The 19,607-nt window shown below is 36.2% G+C and overlaps 2 protein-coding genes and 2 pseudogenes across 3 annotated transcripts; all 4 read left to right on the top strand.

The window, feature by feature from the left end:
• The first annotated feature begins 192 nt into the window (after positions 1 to 192).
• LOC132610750 (SKP1-like protein 4) lies at positions 193 to 755 on the top strand (annotated as a pseudogene).
• An 8-nt stretch (positions 756 to 763) lies between these two features.
• Positions 764 to 1,597, top strand: LOC132610749 (SKP1-like protein 1; annotated as a pseudogene).
• Positions 1,598 to 10,753: 9,156 nt separating this feature from the next.
• On the top strand, positions 10,754 to 16,528 carry LOC132611029 (uncharacterized). Of its 2 annotated transcripts, XM_060325443.1 has the most exons (7): positions 10,754 to 11,015; positions 11,389 to 11,459; positions 12,236 to 12,344; positions 13,543 to 13,625; positions 14,568 to 14,726; positions 15,807 to 15,905; positions 16,123 to 16,528. In XM_060325443.1, exons 1-7 carry the CDS (start codon positions 10,943 to 10,945, stop codon positions 16,273 to 16,275), a joined length of 747 nt encoding a protein of 248 aa, XP_060181426.1. In that variant the 5' UTR covers positions 10,754 to 10,942; the 3' UTR covers positions 16,276 to 16,528. The 2 variants fall into 2 exon arrangements, with proteins under 2 accessions (XP_060181426.1, XP_060181427.1); XM_060325444.1 differs by lacking the exon at positions 11,389 to 11,459.
• A 744-nt stretch (positions 16,529 to 17,272) lies between these two features.
• On the top strand, positions 17,273 to 17,686 carry LOC132611828 (uncharacterized). Its single transcript, XM_060326196.1, has one exon. The coding sequence runs from the start codon at positions 17,273 to 17,275 to the stop codon at positions 17,684 to 17,686; it is 414 nt and encodes a 137-aa protein (XP_060182179.1).
• The last annotated feature ends 1,921 nt before the right edge of the window (positions 17,687 to 19,607 follow it).

The following is a 19,607-nucleotide window of genomic DNA, read 5'->3' as shown; positions in this document are numbered from 1 at the left end:
TTTCTCTAACTTCAAAATTTTCTAGACGTGTGAAATAAAATTAAAAAAATTCCTTTTTCCTCTAGGGATCCTTTTTCAAAAACCAATAAAGACTAGGAAAAGTAGAAAACGGAAAAAGAATAAATCAATCACAGTAAATACACTACTTCACCTTCACTTCTCTATACATATTCTGCCTTTTGGGTTTTTCTTCCTCTCAATCAATTTATTCAAAAATCATCATCAATTCAATGGCATCATCATCATCAACAACACCACAAGAGAGCAAGATTTTGATCTTGAAATCCTCTGATAAAGAGGAATTTGAGATCGAAGAATCCATTGTCGTTCAATGTGGAACAATAAAAAATATGGTGGAGGACGATTACAGCTTCATCCCCCTTCCAAACATTGATTCCAAAACCCTAATCAAAATTATCGAGACATAAGAAATTCGTGAAGACTAGCTTTAATGACCTGTTTGAACTTGTATTGACGAATTATCTTCACATTATCACATTGATGGATCTCTTGTGTCAGTCGATTGCCGAGGGAATTGACGAATTATCTTCACATTATCACATTGATGGATCTCTTGTGTCAGTCGATTGCCGAGGGAATTAAGAACAAGTTGATAAAGGCTGTGCGAAAGATATTCAATATCACTAATGATTACATCCCAGAGGAAGAAGCAGAGGTTCGTGATGAACATAAGTGGGCACATGAAGAAGGAGAAATCGATGAGTCTGTTGATTTGGTTTTAGATTGATTGATTTAAGGGTTTTAATTAGTTTCTGGAAATAATCATCAAAGCTTCTTTTCTCTAACTTTAGAATTTTCTAGACGTGTGAAATAAAATAAAATAAATTCCTTTTTCCTCTAGGGAACCTTTTTTAAAAACCAATAAAGACTAGGAAAAGTAGAAAACAGAAAAAGAATAAATCAATCACAGTAAATACACTACTTCACCTTCACTTCTCTATACATATTCTGCCTTTTGGGTTTTTATTCCTCTCAATCAATTTATTCAAAAATCATCATCAATTCAATGGCATCATCATCATCATCAACAACAACAACAACAACACCACAAGAGAGCAAGATTTTGATCTTGAAATCCTCTGATGAAGAGGAATTTGAGATCGAAGAATCCATTGTCGTTCAATGTGGAACAATAAAAAATATGGTGGAGGACGATTACAGCTTCATCCCCCTTCCAAACATTGATTCCAAAACCCTAATCAAAATTATCGAGACATAAGAAATTCGTGAAGACTAGCTTCAATGGCCTGTTTGAACTTGTATTGGCTAATTATCTTTACATTACCAGATTGATGGATCTCTTGTGTCAGTCGATTGCCGAGGGAATTAAAAACAAGTCGATAAAGGCTGTGCGAAAGATATTCAATATCACTAATGCATCCCAGAGGAAGAAGCAGAGGTTCATGATGAACATAAGTGGGCACATGAAGAAGGAGAAATCGATGAGTCTGTTGATTTGGTTTTAGATTGATTGATTTAGGGGTTCTAATTAGTTTCTGGAAACTTCTCTAATCATTATGTTTTTTTTCTCCCTTTAGTTTGTAGTTCAGGGTTTTGAGTTTTAAGGGAACATGGTATAATAACTGTGGATTCTTAATTATTTTTATTTCCTAAATATTGTATTGTTACTTTTAATTTTTATTATCATATGTTTGGAGTTTACTTCTAACTAGTGAATGTACACGCTTCGTGCGGTCATAAAAGTAAATATTGTTAAATTATGTTAGTTGTATTAGGAATTTCGAGATAGAGAAAAAACTATTAGTAATTATATATGTAGTTTGGAAACAACATTATTAGTTATTGCAACTAATAATAATATTTATTACTAATTATATTTAGAGACTTTCGGAATATAGTAATGAAAAAGATTACTAATTTTATATAGAAGTAATTGTCGCCTTGTCTTGTTCGAATCCAACCAAGTATTGATTTCATAAATAAAATCAAATAGCAGAAAAATGTGAGTATCATTACTTATGTTTAGATGGACTTTAATAAGAAAAGAAAAAAAAAAATAGAAAAAATAGAAGGCTTTGGTCTAAGAAGTGCTACTCCAACTCTTTAGAATGAATAAATTCCATCGTGAAAAACAAATTTAAAAAATATTTTTTACTTTTCCTAAAACACAATCACTAAATTTTAGTACATAAAGTAATCTTTTGACATCCAATTTTCATTTCTTACCCTTATTTGTATCTTCAATTTTAAAGAAAACTTTGATAGGCAAATTGGTTAGCGAGTTTATAATTCAAATTTCTTATTACGATTTTTAATATGAGACTCATTAGTATCATTATTACAATTTTCTTAATTTTCTTTTAGCTTCAGTTGAACTTTTTAGAGAGCATGATTAGTACTCCCCCACTCCGCCCCTCTTTTTTTTAAACCTTGGTTAAGCACTCCAAAAAAAAAAAAAAACACTCAGGAAGCATAAATATTTTTGCCAATTATCAGGCTAATCCCCTTCATCTAGGGATTTCTTAAAATGCAATAATAAACTCAAAATTAGAAAAAATGAACAAAAAGATAATGCAACATATTTTGCTAGCAAATAACTGGAATTTCTCCAATAGGACGCCTTTGAGCCCCATCAAATGCTCGAATATTCACATCACTTGTCTTGAGCTCACTAACATTATATCTGATCTTCTTCAGACTTGTTAATGGACAGATGTTAAGTCCAGAACCCCCATCAATCAACACCTTAGCCATAAACATGTTACGACACTTGATAGTTATATAGAGCGCTTTGTTATGCATGCATCCTTCTGGCGGAAGTTCTTCATTATCGAAGCTGATTCGATGGCTGTCAAGTACGCGCTCAATCATCCCGGCTAACGCCTCACTAGTTGTTTCGCTTGGAACATATGCTTCATTCAAAATCTTCAAGAGTGCATTTCTGTGCACATCCGAACTCAAAAGCAAAGAGAGAATAGGAATTTGGGCATTGGTCTTTTTCAACTGATCCACAACTGAGTACTCACTAGCCTTAATCTTCCTCAAAAATTCTTCTGCTTCTGCTTCTGTCACGACCCTTTTGGGAGGTACATGGGTTTCCTTAGCTTGCCTCAATCTAGCTAGCTCTTCTCGAGTATAGCATCTTCCAGGCCTTGTCATTCCTGATGTCTTAATCTCCATCACAGCTTGTTGATAATTCCACGGTACGACTTTGGTATCGAGCACTGGTAACTGATTTGGTGCTTGAACTACTTCCACAGGTGTTGATGAAGCTCCTAATATCTCGACAGGTACACAACCCTTTATCACCACAGCTGGAGAAGCAACGGCTACAAGACCATGATCTTCCACGCTATCCACAGGCACTATGAATTCGGCTGGATCGTCATCATTTTCATCTATTCCAATCATATTTATCGTGGCCCCATCATGGGTCGGGAGTGGATTGTTAACCACATTTGGTGCCGGTTGTTTGACCATGATCTGTTTTGCTTCAATAAGATCTTCAACCTTATGTTTCAGTGCGTAACAACGATCAGTGGAATGGCCTTTTACCCCCGAATGATATGCACATGTTTTAGTGGGATCAAAACTTCTAGGTAGTGGATCTGGAATCCTACCTTCCACAGGATATACTAAGCCTGAAGCTTGCAGTCTTTCAAAAACAACGCTCAATGGCTCTCCCAATGGTGTGAAATTGCGAAACGGTTTATTAGGGCGAGGTGCGGATGCATTGTTTGGATGATGAGATTGTGATGGTGGAGCTGGGTATGTTGGTGGTCGTGGAGCTCGGTATGTAGGCTGGGTGTTGTAGACGGGGTAGGAAATTCGTGATGATTGAGGCGGGTAAGATGACAAAGTTTGGTTGTATGGATGTGACGAATATTGGAAATATGGTGAGTGGAGAGCGTTAGAATTGTATCGCGGAGGTTGTTGATGGTGGTATGAGGTGCTTCCTAGAGCCATTACCGCTGCTGCTTCTTTTTCTTTTTTCTTTTCGTTTCCAGAGTACCAGTTTGTATGGCCCTACTAGTAGACTGTAAAGCCGCAAGACTTGTTATTCTCCCTGTCTTAATGCCATCTTCGATCATGTCTCCAGCTTTGATCACTTCTGCAAAAGTTTTTTCGCCCATTGTCACCAAACGTTCATAGTACTCTGGTTCTAGTGCCTGAATGAAGAAAATAACCATTTCTGTTTCCTCCATGGGCGGGTGCACCCTAGATGCTTCTTCCCTCCACCGTATGGCATATTCTCGGAATGATTCGATTAATTTCTTCTTTAACTTTGTAATTGAGATTCTGTTAGGAGCAATCTCAACATGAAACTTGTAATTATCCACAAAAGCATTTGCCAAGTCATCCCAAGTACGCCATTTGGTTGTATCTTGTTTGGAATACCATTCCAAAGCTTTTCCACTCAAACTCTGATTAAATAGTTTGACTCTTATCCCTTCATTCTTCCCCACACCAATCAACTTTTCGCAATAGACCTTCAAATGGAAGAAAGGGTTTCCCGACCCGTCAAACTTCTCAAATTTTGGAATCTTGTAACCTGGCGGCAATTTTACTTCCGGAAATGCACATAATTCCTCATACCTCACGCTTTGGTTACTACCAAGTCCACGCAAACTCCTCATGGCATCTTCCAAACTTTTGAGCTTTCTATTTATCATTTCATCATTAACTGCCCTTGCCTCATTCTCGACTTCGACATAATGATCAACATCTGTGCGACATTGTCCTTGGGTTTGTGTCATGGGTGGAGCTGTGGTATAAGTATATACCGGCGGAACTTGATGCGCATTGGTAACATCATGTGTCGGCGGTATGAACTGAGCCTTTGAAGAGGCGGCTGTAAACAAAAGAGGAGCATTTTGAGTAACTAGGTGGGCAATGGGTTCGGAATGAGCTGGTTGAGATGTGGTAAAATAGTTTGCTTGGTTAAGTTCATCCAAATTTGGGAATGGAGGTGGCATAGGCAAAGTCTGACGAACCCCGTGAGATGGAGTCATATGTGGCGGAGTTTGAGCAAATGACCGATTTTGAAGTACCATGTGACTTAATTCAGCAACTCGTCGCTCCAGACGAGCAATGATCTCCAAATGTGTTTCTGGTTCATTAGAGGATGTGGGATCACTTGTGATCGGTAAACTAAGAGATGGCTCAGATGAAGTGGTTGCATTGATCAAACTTTGCTCCATTTTAGAACGAGTCTTTTTAGTTAACCAGGTGATTAGTGATGAGTCAGAGTCTGATTTCTTGGCTCTAGACCGTGTGAAATATGGATGCTCCGCCAGTTCCCCTTTAGCACAAGTCAACCTTTTTGTTTTGAAAATAAGTTTAAAAAGAAAAAAAAGATAAAACAAGAAAAACAAAAAGAAAATGAGTCAGTATACGGTAAGGACATATTATTGCATGTAAACACATTATTGCACATAATACATCGCGTTCTATAATGCAAGGGACCTCTTTATGCCAGAGGTAGGCCTAACGAACATTTGAAGGACAAACATGTCTTTTATGTATCATTCCACAACTCTTCTAAAACTAAAATTTTTTATTACATGCCAGCTTAATAATACAATTCAAAGTTAATCTAAGATATCTAATATTCCATCTCCACTAATTTCTATTAGTTGTCTTCAACCCTCCGGTATTAATTGAATGCTCCACGACAACCTGCAACAAAATGTCAGTTTTTCCTGAAATATTTATCTATAGAGTCCTTGGTCCACATATTCCACATATTTGTCCTTCAAATAATGCACATAGATAGTGAATAGTGTCACTTAGAGTCATAGACTCATTTGGACATTTGGTAAGGTTGACTAATGAACTTAATACACCAAGGTTATTAAGCCTCCTAGGTTTAAAATGATGCATGTCCTTTACAAGGTTTTGGTTTTCGCTCTACCCTAGGTAGACTAAGAGTGGGTTTACTAGACACAAGGTTCCCGAGCGGACTGCTCGAGTGAGAAGGCTACGCGGTCCCCGTTATTCGGGCACCCCGCGCATACTCCAACTCTCCTAAAATTTGGATTCTACGAAGAAATTTGCGGGTGCGCAAAACACACCTCGCGTGTACGTGTGATAGTGTGAATTTTCCAGAAATGGAGGAGATATGAGCGGAATGCCAATTTAAGAAAAACAGTAATATACATGTTACATAGAAAAAATGCACATAAGGAATGGAATACAAACATTTAAAAGCACATAAAGCAACAATATAGGCAAAATAAAATAAAACAAACAAAATATCCTACAAATTATTTATTAACCTAAGTTTGTTACGGTTAGAGCCTAAAAGTCCCCAGCGGAGTCGCCAAGCTGTCATACCCCATTTTAACCGGGTTGATTTTAGGAGTACAACGTATTGGTGATTCCTATTTGTTTTATTTAAGGAGTCGCCACCTAATTAATTTAACGGTGAATTAGGACACCTAGATGTTAACTAAGGTAAAGTTAAAACTAAACCTCCGTTAATAGTCTGCTTAACCAATGTGATTCTAGGTAAGGGCTCTATATTTTCCTAAAGGGAAGGGGTTAGGCATCCTTTAGAATCTGTTAACTTACGGTTATCCGACCAAACTTAGGTTAATTAATTTAGAGTAAATATAATGCTTAAATTTTAAAATGGTTCACAAATGTTGCTAAAGTTTTAAAAGGAAAATAATATTAGTGAAAAATAAGGTTTACAGAAAATATAATATAAAATAAAACTTTAAAGGCCATTTTTAGAATAGGACTTATGAATGTCGCTTAGATTTTAAATGAAAATATAGTAAACGCTATTCGTAGACGAGACTTGATGAAAATATGATACTTTGCCCATAAATAATAGCTTTTGAGAAAAGATTTAGCAATTTTGAACTTTGGATAAATTATGTTATGTGAATGTAGCAATGTGGAAGAAATCTAGGCTTATAAATAGAATTCAAAAGGAAGTGAGTTTTCTTTCTCCTTTTATTATTTCTTATTAATTATGCTTAGCTAAAAATATGCATGATTGACTCAAACTTGAAGAGTTATCTATAAAATATACTTGAGTTTATACTTGCATATTAGCAATGTTTTGAAACGTTTGTGATAAAAATATGATTCCCTTTATTTGAAGTATATAGTCATACCATTTTGCAAAATCAATCATTCCCAAATAAATAAATATTAGACATTTAACATGAAAAAGAAGAGAAATAAACTTATGGAATGAATTGTTAGTCTTTCTTAAACTAAATTACCCATTACTAAACTAAACCCCACTAATATACTAAAGCTCATCTAAGTTAAGAGAATAAAACAAGATAAAGGGTTAGTTGCATAAATACAAGTCAAATACATAAAAAATGAAGTAAATGAATAAATGATATTAAAATGGGCTCGGCCCACTTTAGGACTGCCAAGAAACTGTTCACGCTATTGGGCCTTAGCCCAGAATTTCCGTTTCTTTTGTTTCGCTGCAGACTGGGCTGATTTGGAGATGACTCGAGAAGATTTCGTTGGGCTTTAGCCCAACAACGAATGCAGGAAAAGACCGAGTCTCTCGGACTCGTATGCGATGATCTTCTCCGAGTGCAGCGAAGTGGGTACGGGGTTTCCAATCAACCTCGAAGACTACCAAATCCGAGCTTGCGAGGCTCGGATTTACAACAACAAACAAAGCAATCGAATACAAATTGGATCTAGTATTTTTGACCCGATATTAAATAAAATTATGACTGCTAAAGGGATTGATTTTTTAAGGAAATTTTCATGCGGCTGAAGAACTCTTTCTTTTATGGGATTTTCGCCAATAAAAAAAAAAAGCCCCCCGGTATTCATTCTAGGAACGATTATTTATAGCTAGATTTTTAGGATTTGGGGCTAGGGTTTTCGTTTTGAGGAAGAGAGAGAGGAGCGGGGACAAGAAGGAGTGGAGCGCAGAGGCATGGGGGTGTCAGAGGGAGAAGACAGTGAAGTGGGGGGATGACGATGAAAGAGGGGGGGGGGGGGGGACAAGGTGTGGTGGAGGCGTCGGGCGGAGTGGGGGTAACGTGGGGAGCAGAGGGAAGTGGGATGTCAGAGGTGTAGGTGACGATGAAGGTGATGAGGGAAGGAGCAGCGGAAAAGGGGAGGGAGCGAAAAGAGAGAGTGAGGGAAAGAAATGGAGGGAGGCGGCGGGCGTGAAAAAGGAACTGAGAGGAAACCCTAAAAGGGGTTTCCCTTATTTTGAATGAAAACGGGTCGGACCCGGTCCGTTTGTGGACTGGGTCGATTTTTAGATCGGGTATTAAAAGAAGGGCTAGTAAATTAGAGCATGGACTGGTCTAAAAATTGGGATCAAAGTATGGGCTGGTCCAAAAAATATTTATGAGTTAATTGGACCTCGATCTGGGGTCCGATAGATCAAAATACAGACTGCGTGCAAGAAATAGTTTGGCTTCTAAATTTGAATAAAAGACCCATTTTAATTAACGATACACTGAGTGTGACAAAATATCACCTAATACAGAAAGTGTGTAATTATTAGGACTTGGGTAATAAAATTATATGACGCTATAACCGCTGTGCAATAATATTTTGATAAGAGATAAACGCTGTCATTTTCAAATATGTGAAATAAATACGATGCGTATGCAGAAGTTGGTAAAAATGCCGAAAATAATAATAATAATAATAATAATAATAATAATAATAATAATAATGGTGACGGTAGTAGAATAATGAAGTGTCGGTATTGATAAAAGGCTAATAATTATAGTAAAACATAATATATATTTTTTATTTTCCCAAAAATATTAGAAGCGTAAATAGGTATTTTGAAGGAGAGGCGGGACAAAATTGGGTGTCAACAATAGCTTTGTTCATGTAAGAGACTGTAACTGCTTACTACTTCACATGTGGATTCAAAACCCATGCACCTAATTTCTCTATCTTGATTGATAATATTCTGTAATCTCAGTAATATAACCTGTAAAGTTGAAATTTTGGTTATGCCTAGATCTTCAATCTTTTGGAACACTTCTAATATATAGTTGCACAATAGTTTTTGTTGTAGCGCGGGTGCCTTGGAGCAAAGAGAGTTGATCATCATTCGGCAAAACACCAAACATACGAAAGAATTATTCGGATAAACCCAAATTATTTGTTGATTTTTTATTTCTTGCAACAACTTTATTTAGCATCAAAGACTTCTATCTTCATCCCTATAAAGTTGGAAAAGAACCCACAAAACTCATTCAAAGAGAAAACGAAAAATAGAAAGATTAACAGAAAAGATGGATTGAGGAGTCACCCAAATCCGAGAGAGGTAGAGCGTCTGGAATTGTTTATTTTTTTGTCTATTTGTACTCCAATTGATCAGCCCGCTTTCTTAGGCACTGTTATTATCCATATGTCTTCTTGTTTCTCCTGTGATTAAAGATGAGAATTTTGTGAAGAGGAAGAAGTACACAAGCAATAAGAAATGCTGGAAAAAAAAAAGAAACACGTAGATACAACAAAAGATAAGGGAAAAATTATCGACATACCATTATGAACTATAGATCAACCATTTTATTCATCGTTGACACGAAACTATATGAAGGTTATCTTGATCCAAGCCAGTAGTCATGTCTTCATACGAAAAAATGTTGGGCGAAAAGGACATTTAGTCTACTGGTATTGGTGAAAAGTGAAAACGTAGGCATGGAGAAGAAAAGATGAGAATGAACCTAATAGTATATGTTAATCCATTAATCCTCCAATATCACATTATTGACATTGATTAACACTAATAAACCTTCAATATATCATCGGTTATCAGCTCTTATGCATTCTCTTGCTAATAGTTATTGATCCTTCATTCCCTAAACGTTTTTTGCATTTACTTTAGTAATTGAGGAGATTATCTTTGAGAATTATTTAATGATATAAATATAAAATAGTATACAGTTACAATTATGACATAGAGGATTAAATGTGCTCCTCATTTAGTTTTGCAATTATCTCTTCCTTTTAGATTTTTAAAAATAATTTAAATAAAAGTATTAGGGAAAAAAGGCAAAACTCCACAAAAAGATAAGCAGCGCAATGACAGTCATATATGTGTGCTACATCACCTTATCTATGTCTAACTTTATTATATATATAGATACATATTTTGAATGAGAACGTAAGATGGTCGTGTTAGAATAAAAAAAAAATATGACTCCAATAAATAAAGAGAAAAGTTTAATATATTCAGGAAAGGTATAATATGCAGCTAGGATTGTGGAATTGTAAAAATATTTGGGAGCAAAGTATGATATCTATTATTTTAATCATGATTAAGACTTTATTTTAATTAATTAAATTTCAATTATTAATTTTAAATTATGCTTCCTTCGTCTCAATTTAAGTGTTTTAATTTGACTGGACACAAAGTTTAAGGAATAAAAATAGACTTTTGAATCTTGTGGTCCTAAATTAAAGATATGTGTGATGTACTAAAATGTCCTTTAATCGTGTGGTTATATATTTGACATGTAGAATATTTGAATTGCCAATTTACTAAATATAGAAAGAGACACTCTTTTTGGGACATAGCAAAAAAAAAATAAGACATGGGATGGATGGAGTAACATGTATTCCCAATCCAAGTAAAACTTAGGAAAAAAGTTAGCCTCCTCCAAATCTTGGTTCTATATTGAAGACCACCAAAAATAGGATTGCTATATTTGACATGACCACAGAAGATTCGACACGTGTAGAAAGCAGAACCTAGGATCCTTAGATTGGTGAAAAATGACAACTTTTGTTGTCCAACATAACCACATTACGTGTAAGTTGCAACACTTGATCCCACTTCTAGGCAGTTAGGGTTTCATTTAGGCCAAGGATATACAAGTATTGGATCTAAGGGCATATTCTTCCCATTTTCAGCTCATCTATAAGCAGATACACCAACCCAAATAAACAAAAAAGGAACAATCTTTGATATACCCAAATCAAGAATTCATCAATCATGGCAACTTCTGAGTTTTTGCAGACAGAACAAGATCTTCTTATGATGTCTTCCCTTTTTGATGATCCCAAAGGTCCAAACTTTGCCAAGATTGTCTTTTCTTGATTTGGGTCACTCTTATTTTTTGTAGTACAATCTGTATTCTAACATTTTAATGGACTTTGAGATTTGTTCCCTTTTTGACTATCCTAAAGGTGCAAACTTTGCCAAGATTGTCTTTCTTGATTTGGGCCACTCTTATTTTTGTAGTAGACTTTGATATCTATCTTACAGTTTATGATTTTAATGGACCTTGAGATTGATTGCCCCCTTTTTAAAGTGAATCTTGATGACCATCTGCTGTTTTCACTTAATTTTATTACTGCTTTGACTTGGATTTTATACTGTTGCTTTCTCATGGTGATTTGGAGAAAAAATAGTAATTTTTCCCAAGGGATGGATTGCAGGACAAAATGTGAAGTCCCGAGGGTTAGCCATCGAGAAAAAGATCGAGTTTCTTGAAAGCTTGGCTGGAAAAGTAATTTTCTGCATCTTTTTTTCGCAGTCAATTTATTTTATTGACTTAAATACTCGTGCCCAATTCTCATTTTGGTAATTGCTAATGCAATTTTATTTTTAGAGATGAAAAGTTTCTGTCTGTTTCATATCTGCAATTCATATCATAGCTTGGTTGGTAGTTTTGGATAAGCCAATCATGAGTTCCTCAATTGGTTTTATTACGTAATTCTGTAGTATAGGGGAAATAAAGCCGACAGTTTACCAACAACAACAACAACCCAGTGAAATCCCACAACGTGGGGTCTGGGGAGGGTAGAGTGTACGCAGACCTTACTCCTACCAAGGTAGGATGACTGTTTCCGAAAGACCCTCGGCTCAATAAAAAAGCCACAGTTTACCAGTTTTCAAAAAAAAAAAAAAAAAAAAGAGATGAAAGGGAAAGAGCTTAAATAAGAAAGATGGATTATCATACTTACTAGCTAGATGCGAACAAAAATCAAACGAAGTAATCTTCAAACGTTATGGTTTACTTATCCCGTATTTTTTCGTCCAATTAAGTTCGACCTTGGGCCTATGTATCTTTATTAAACATGGGCTCCTTTGCTATTTTTTTACGGAAAAAAGATCAGGCTATGCTCAGAGGAGCAACCAAGATACAAGTGTTTGGGTTTGGATATTTTCTTGCATTTTGAAGCGTAATGTGGGTCTCCAGTTTCGGGCTGTCCAATTAATATATGTATCTATTCAGATGTTGTATGATCGGAATTATATATGCCAAAAATACTATCATTTCAGGTCAGCAACAGAAGATCCCGCAGATGGTTGAATGATCGTCTTTTAATGGAACTTGTTCCTCGTTTAAATGCAGAAGAAATTAGGGGCTTGTTTGCCCCACCTCCTTTTGGTAAGATATCTGTGGGTGTGATGTTATTCCTGAATTGGTCCTTTATTCTGTTTCAAGTGATAGACATTTTAGAGTTGATTCCTTTTTGAAGCAAGCCATGGGAACAATTCATCAGCGTCCCTAACAAAGATTGCTCGGACTCTTCAAAAATGCTGACGGGTGCGTGTCGGATCCTTCAAAAGTAGTACATTTTTGGAGGATCCGTCACAGGTGTGACAACATTTTTGGAAAGTCTGAGGAATACATAGAACATAAGGTGCCCGTGTATTATAGATAAATAACTAACATGGGTCAATTTGGATAAAGATTGTGGTGTCGGAGCTGGATGTGCAGTTTTAATAGCTTTTCGTACTAAAAGCGGTTCTGAATTTTCTAGCTACACTTGGTAGGTTATGTTTCTACATTCGTTTTCTTCACAGAAGCTGAAACATATTGAAGCAAAAAAAATACATTTTAAAGCAAACTCGTTCTCCAGATGCATTCCTGGCATAGATTATTTATGACATATGCTTCTATATTGTCAAATGAAAAAATATTACCATACATACTGCACTGATATTTTTCTTCAGAGGGGCAGTTGTCAGTCTTCTGCCATAAACATGATACTACGGTGGCTTTCTATGTCACAATTTGCTTATTTGTATAGCACAAAATATGTGCATTAAGTAGGGGCCAATAAAAAAATGAAAAGGGAAGTAATGGCCGTACCATTGCGCCGCAAGAGGATTTTGAGTTCAAATATCTTGAATTAAATACATATGTTTTCAAGCAAGTTTGTGAATGTGATCATGGTCCACGTATATGTCACGGTTGTGATTTTACATAACGATTCTCTTAGTTATATTGAAGCTCTTCTTCTGTTCTTACTCTTTTGTCAACTTAAATACTTTTCAATTTAATCTTTTTTTTTTTTTTTTAAAGAATAAATACTTTTCCATTGAATTTATTACACACTTAGAGCTCATTTGGTTGGGGGTCAAGTTCTCCTGGGACTGTTATCCCACCATCAATGTGGGATAAAAATTAACACTACAATCCTGGGATAATTAATCCCGGGATTTTATTCCAACCAGACGTGGGATAAGGTGGTACTAAATTTTTATCCCAGGACTATTTTTGCTTATCCATCATACCAAACGACCCCTTAATGTTATTTCTGATATAAACTAATTTCGTATCTGGACGTCTTTTCCTGCAGGTGATGATGTGCCACTCTCAGTATTTTGCATGACAAATGTTGGGGAGTGGGACAAATTCAGGAATATAGACATGGATAAAGAGGTTATTATCTTTCCTATATGTTACAGTGTGTTTACATCCTATAAAATCTGGCAACATTTAGTTTGAGCGTTTATTTAACCATAATGACTTCTTTTGATACTATTATTGTCATTCCTTCCTTTGTACAAGCATGCATTCCTTGATCTTTCTTTTTACAGTCTCAAGAAAATTAATAAGGGCATATAGAAATTACTAATGTGCTAGGCTAATAAAAGCCAAAGACCAAGTTTAGAGTATCTCGGCTCCAGAAAACTCAAATTCGGTTTTGGAGAAATATTAATCTGCTTTCATAATCGAGACAAACATGTTGAAATGTTATATAATGTTTATTACTCCATCTGTCCTAATTTGTATGTCAGTCTTTCCAATTTGGGATGTTTCAAAGTTGTGGACACCATTCTAGTAATTATATTCATCTGTGCAACTTTCACAATTTCTTGGAGTTCAAATTCATTTAGTTATTCAAGTTTTATATTTTAATCTGTTGCTTTATCTATCAATTAATGTTTCAACATTCTTTTAAAATTTTATTTCACTACCATTATTGTAATATATAATTCAGTTAACATCATAACTTTTGTGTCTGGTCAGACACCATTATATAACATGTGACGAGTCGAGTATTTGTTTGGGTACAGATCTGATTTCTTTGCGGTGCCTTTGATTTTCTTTGGAACGAATTCCTTAGGATTTAGTGAAAGGAAAGGGCTGGTGTTAATTCGTACTTGAATTGAACTACTTACTAAATCATAGTTAACTATAGATTGATAATTTTACAATGTGAAATTCATGGTTATTTCTTCACGTATGTCTTCACCTATCTGTTTCAGAAGTTGCCCGATTTATCTAACTCAATATAGTGACGCTCTTCTTGGAATTGACTTGTTATGTAGCAAATTTTCTACAACAATTAAAAGCTTCTATATGTTCTTATTTGGTTAGGCTACCATAATGGATGCTCTTGAAGGCAAAACATCGAAGCGAAAGAGTTGCGTGGATAATGATAAGGTTGCAGTGCTGACTGCATGGCATAGAGTGGATTGTCGAACAAGAGAGGCACTTCGGCGCAACTTTCTCCCTGAATTGGTCAACAACTATGAGGTATTCCCGAGAATTATTTTGCCCTGTGGCTTCAATTTGTTCTCAATATGCGTTGTAACTGAAGCAAATGCTGTTCAACTATTGCAACTGTGTTGTTGTTCCTAAGATGTTACAACAAACACCCACTTAATATATGTTCTTAAGATGTTACAACAAACACTCACTTAATATACAACAAGGCTCTGATAGAAGTTTAAGCTTGTCGAGCCTACAAAGGTGGTGGCCGAGTGATCGAAAGTTGGAGTGACAACCTTGGGAGCCCATATTGGACGTAGAGGCGGCAGTGGGTGAATTCTTCATGTGTCTGTGCTTTCACGGGAAGGGTTGCCATATACTTATGCTGGTGGGAGATAGCAGATACCTCATGGATTAGTTGAGAGGGCAAACTGGCCCAAACACAATCTTTATTTAAAAAATATTAATTAGTTGTTGTGTGTGGCTGACTGATTGGAGGTGCAAAATAATCGACATGCCTCACGTGGAACAACTTAGATGTCTACTTCATTGTACTCAAGTTGGAGACCAGTGAAACAGGGAGACATACAATGTTTTTTTTTTTTTTTTAGCTTTGCCGTAAACTTTAGTTTGAGGGTGGGAATCAGGTCTATGCTTGCTGTATCATGGGGCGTGCCATGTTTTCCTCTCTTCAATTGTTTACCCATTTGTGCTGTTCGATTCCGTGATGTTTGAAATTTCACGATTGCTGCTTTTCAACTGTGGTTGAAACAAGATCATATATATTGGTGTTCTTGCGACTCATGATCATTTGACAAACCAAAGCCTATGTGTTTCGTTAGTTGTTAACAACTGTTTCACTTTTCATGGAATTATTTGGGTGGTTACTATACTTTCATGCGCCGTTTCTTGTCCTTTCATGTCTTTTAGTGTTGGTCTCAGATCCTTTGCCCTTATGAGTTGCTACTTGGGGGAAACCTCTTAAATGCCTTACCCTCGTGGTATTTCTGATAGTCTGTAGGATTTAATTTTTACATTTTCATTGTTTTATGCTGCATGTCCATCCATTTTCTCCTCCTCCTTTTGCTTCTGTTGTTAACAAGAATTAGGGATATTTTACTGTAGCAATGTGTACGAGCATTTGTGAAGGAGAGTGATCGAGATGTGCTGGTGCAACGTGTTCAAGACCCCTTCCAGCGGTTATTGCTGCATGGTGTTTGTGAGGTATGCTTTAAAATTTGAGCTCCCCTTCTACTTTGGTTCTGATGTGAGCACTGGATGTCCAAATTGTATTGTTAAGGTGTAAGAAAACAATTTGTATATTCTCAGGGTATAGCCTTTACCTTAAAAGAGAATGTATATAGAAGGTGCTAACCCAATATGTAATATGTACACTAATCTTTTATGGTCATCTTATGACTGTTGAATCGTTTTTCAACAGTTCTACAACCTGGTCTCTGTAACAACCTCCGAAACAGAAGGCAGCAGGGCTGTGAAAATGACTAGGATAACGAAGAAGAAGGCAGGTTCAGCTGATCTTCCAAACATTACGCTCTGCGATTTTCTGAAGATGGCAAAAGAAGGGATTTGGTGATTTATTTTGCCAGGATCTGGCTCTTGTATCATTGCTACTATGTTGTGCATTATTTTAATTTACTCATTAACATCGATGTGGTAGTTCCCTCAGCTATCCCAACGTCTGTACTAATAAATTAATGACTGAATTTTGGGTACCTCAAGTTTGGAAATGTCTTATTTCTTGGGGCACCTGATAAGGATGGTTGTAAGGAGGAATCTAAATTTCCTTTGTATATATTTCAGAAATAAATATACCTTGTCATTTATTACTGGATTTCTCTCCTCTTTTTAATTTTCTCAAATCTCAAGGGTGCTATGATGTGGCGGAAGCAAAATTTTCTGCTAGGCTTGACAGAAATCATTGCGTTCTAAATTTTGGAAAGAAAACATACTCGTTTGATTTGGTACAGTCATAATGAAATAACAGAGTGTCTTTGTCTCTCTTAATCCTTTTGTTTCTCAACCCTCACTGGGGTTTCTTCATTAATTTTTCCGCAATTCAATCGATCTCAGTCAGATTTACATGGTATCAGAGCATGGATTTAGACTATCCTACTCACGATCTATCGACCGGTGTTACTCGTGAAAGTTGATTCGAAGGAAAACATGAAGTTTCAGTTCGAGGGTTTGTTTTGGTGATTTTTTGAAGATCTTCAAGGATTTGAGTTCGTTTTGTACTTTGAAGACCTTTTCTTCTTTAGGTTTTAGACGAAGTCTGATAAATTCGTTCACATTCATACTTTTATTTGCAATTTAGTCTAATTCCTTCGAAGAAAATCTCAATCGTTTTGTTTTATCGCGATTTCGTGAGAATTAGGGTTTGCTATCGCAAAATTAGGACCTGTAAGTCCATTTCCCCAACAGGTATCTGGATTATTGTGATTGTGTGTGAAACTAGGGTTTACATTTGCTTACTCGTCGATATTTGTTGCATTTTTGGTTATTTGTGGTAAATCTGGTATTTCTGGTCATTTGTGGTATTTCCCGTCATTTGTGGATGTGTATACGCAAATATGGTGAACAATACTAGAACAACAAGAAACAACTCCAACTCGATACCTAGGGTTACATCAGCTAACACTGAACACACTGAACCTTCCAATACTGAAGGATTTTCACCTTTTTCCCTTGATCCTTCTCATACTTTTCACATCCATCCATCTGACAATCCTGGAAGCCAATTGGTGGCAATGCCATTCTCTGGTACTGGGTTTGTACTTTGGAGAAGTAGTATGGTGACTTCTCTCTCAGCTAAGAACAAGCTGAGTTTGCTTGATGGAAGGACACCTCAACCACCCTCAGAATCTCCTTATTTTCCTTACTGGGAGAGGTGTAATGATATGGTCAAAGCATGGATAACTAATTCAGTTTCTAGAAATAGTACTGTTGTCAGTGTAATGTGCCGTAAAACTGCTAAGGAAGTATGAGAGGATATACATGAGAGATTTGGACAATCAAATGGGTCCAAATACATACAGATTCAAAGAGAAATTAGTTCTACTGTTCAGGGATATTGCCACTTATTTTACCAAACTTAGGAGTCTGTGGGATGAACTCACATGTGCATATGTTGGTCCAACCTGCTCATGTGGAGCTTTGCCAAACTTCATAGAAGATCAACACCTTTTTCAATTTCTCAATGGACTCAATGATTCATATTCTACCATTAAAAGCAGTATCCTCCTGATGAACCCTCTTCCTCCCATAAGCAAAATATACTCTCTCCTACAACAAGATGAGAGTCAAAAGGAAAACCACCTAAACAATCCTAACTTCTCAAGTGAATCCACTTGTTACACCTCGGAAATTTCGGATTTGTTGCCTCGTGAATAGGCTAATGTGAGCTAAGGTGATTATGAAATCCTTACGAGATTAAGGGAAGTATTAGATAGCTTAAAGTGCTCACCATAAGATTTCAAAGTTGTATGAATATGTGAAACTTAGTTTGTTGAAGAAAGTGAAATGTAAGTCGTGTTCGGAAAGGTTTTCGCTATAATTGAGATAATATTTATTCGGTAATGTCTTGAGGGGCTGCTATAGGGCCTATTGTATGGTTAATGAAGTGTTATGTAAGTGCCAAGAAGGTTCCACGAGGATTGGAAGTCAAACGAATCAACGAGAGAAAGTTTCAGATAACTGTGAGTTATACGACCACTTATACGATCCGTATTAGGGGGGGGGGGGGGGTCCATATAACATGATCTTTACAAAAAGGGATGTTTCCATGGTGGTGTTATACGGTCCACTTATACGGACTGACGTATAAGTGGTCCGTATAAGTCTATCGGGCAGCTTTTAAATTTTTTGTATAAATAGATGACCCTTGCTCTTTTATTTCATTTCTCGCTTTTCCACAATTTTTGAGAGCTCCAAACCTTTCTCCAAGCATATTCCACTCCAATCCAAGAGAAAACAAAGATCAAGAGGCGAGAATCAAGGTACCCATGTGATAGAAGTCTTGCTAGGGTTAGTAGACTTTAAGAATAACTTGAGTATTGAAGCTACGGTTTTCACCCAAGGTGATATCTTGCTCCAAGGCCCATTCTAATGAGATAAAAGGTTAGTTTTCATGCTTATTTCATGTTATCATGAATGCTTGGTTGTTGAACAACTTGGGTAGAAGAAGAAAGTAGAAAATGAGGTCTAAATGTAGCTTTTATGATGTTTTTGAGTAGTAAGCTAACTTAAGTTATGATTCTTAGTATGATATGGGTATAATCTTGTTATGGAAGGTAGTAATAGTGATGAGGAAGCATTGTATGAAAATGTGCCAAGAATGGGTGTGAAGTTGTTAGTATAAGTTGAGCATGAGAATGAATTTTGAAGACTTAATGGAATGTGATTACTTGATTATGATATTATGGATGTGTGGGAGTTGTTTTGTAATACGGTGGAAGTTGACGAAATAGGGGAAATGCTGCCCAATTTTCATTAGATCATGAATTATTCTAGTTTGAATTTAAGAGTATCATTAAGGCTTAACCATGGTATGAATCCTTCTAAATGTAGATTGTTCAAGCTTCGACGGTGAACGTTACGTAGTTACGAAGACCAAGAGGTATGTAAGGGTAACCCTTCTTTCATTAAGGCATGATTCCTTTGCTCTATACCACCTCATGGGTTCTAAAATGTCTTCTAAATGACTCCATCCCTAGAATTACTAAAGCTCATGATTCTTGATGTTTTCACGATGCCATTGCCTCATTTTGTATGATAGTTGATCCTCCAAGGAAAGAAGTAATGAAAACGATGATGATAATGATGTTGGTGATACTTATGGACTAGTATGTATACGTGTATAAGTATGAATGGCTATTATGTGACACCGAGTTTATATGGCCGGGTATG

The sequence above is a fragment of the Lycium barbarum genome, chromosome 9 (genome assembly GCF_019175385.1).
Source record: "Lycium barbarum isolate Lr01 chromosome 9, ASM1917538v2, whole genome shotgun sequence".
Lineage (NCBI taxonomy): Eukaryota > Viridiplantae > Streptophyta > Magnoliopsida > Solanales > Solanaceae > Lycium > Lycium barbarum.
This window is presented reverse-complemented; position numbering and strand designations above follow the sequence as displayed.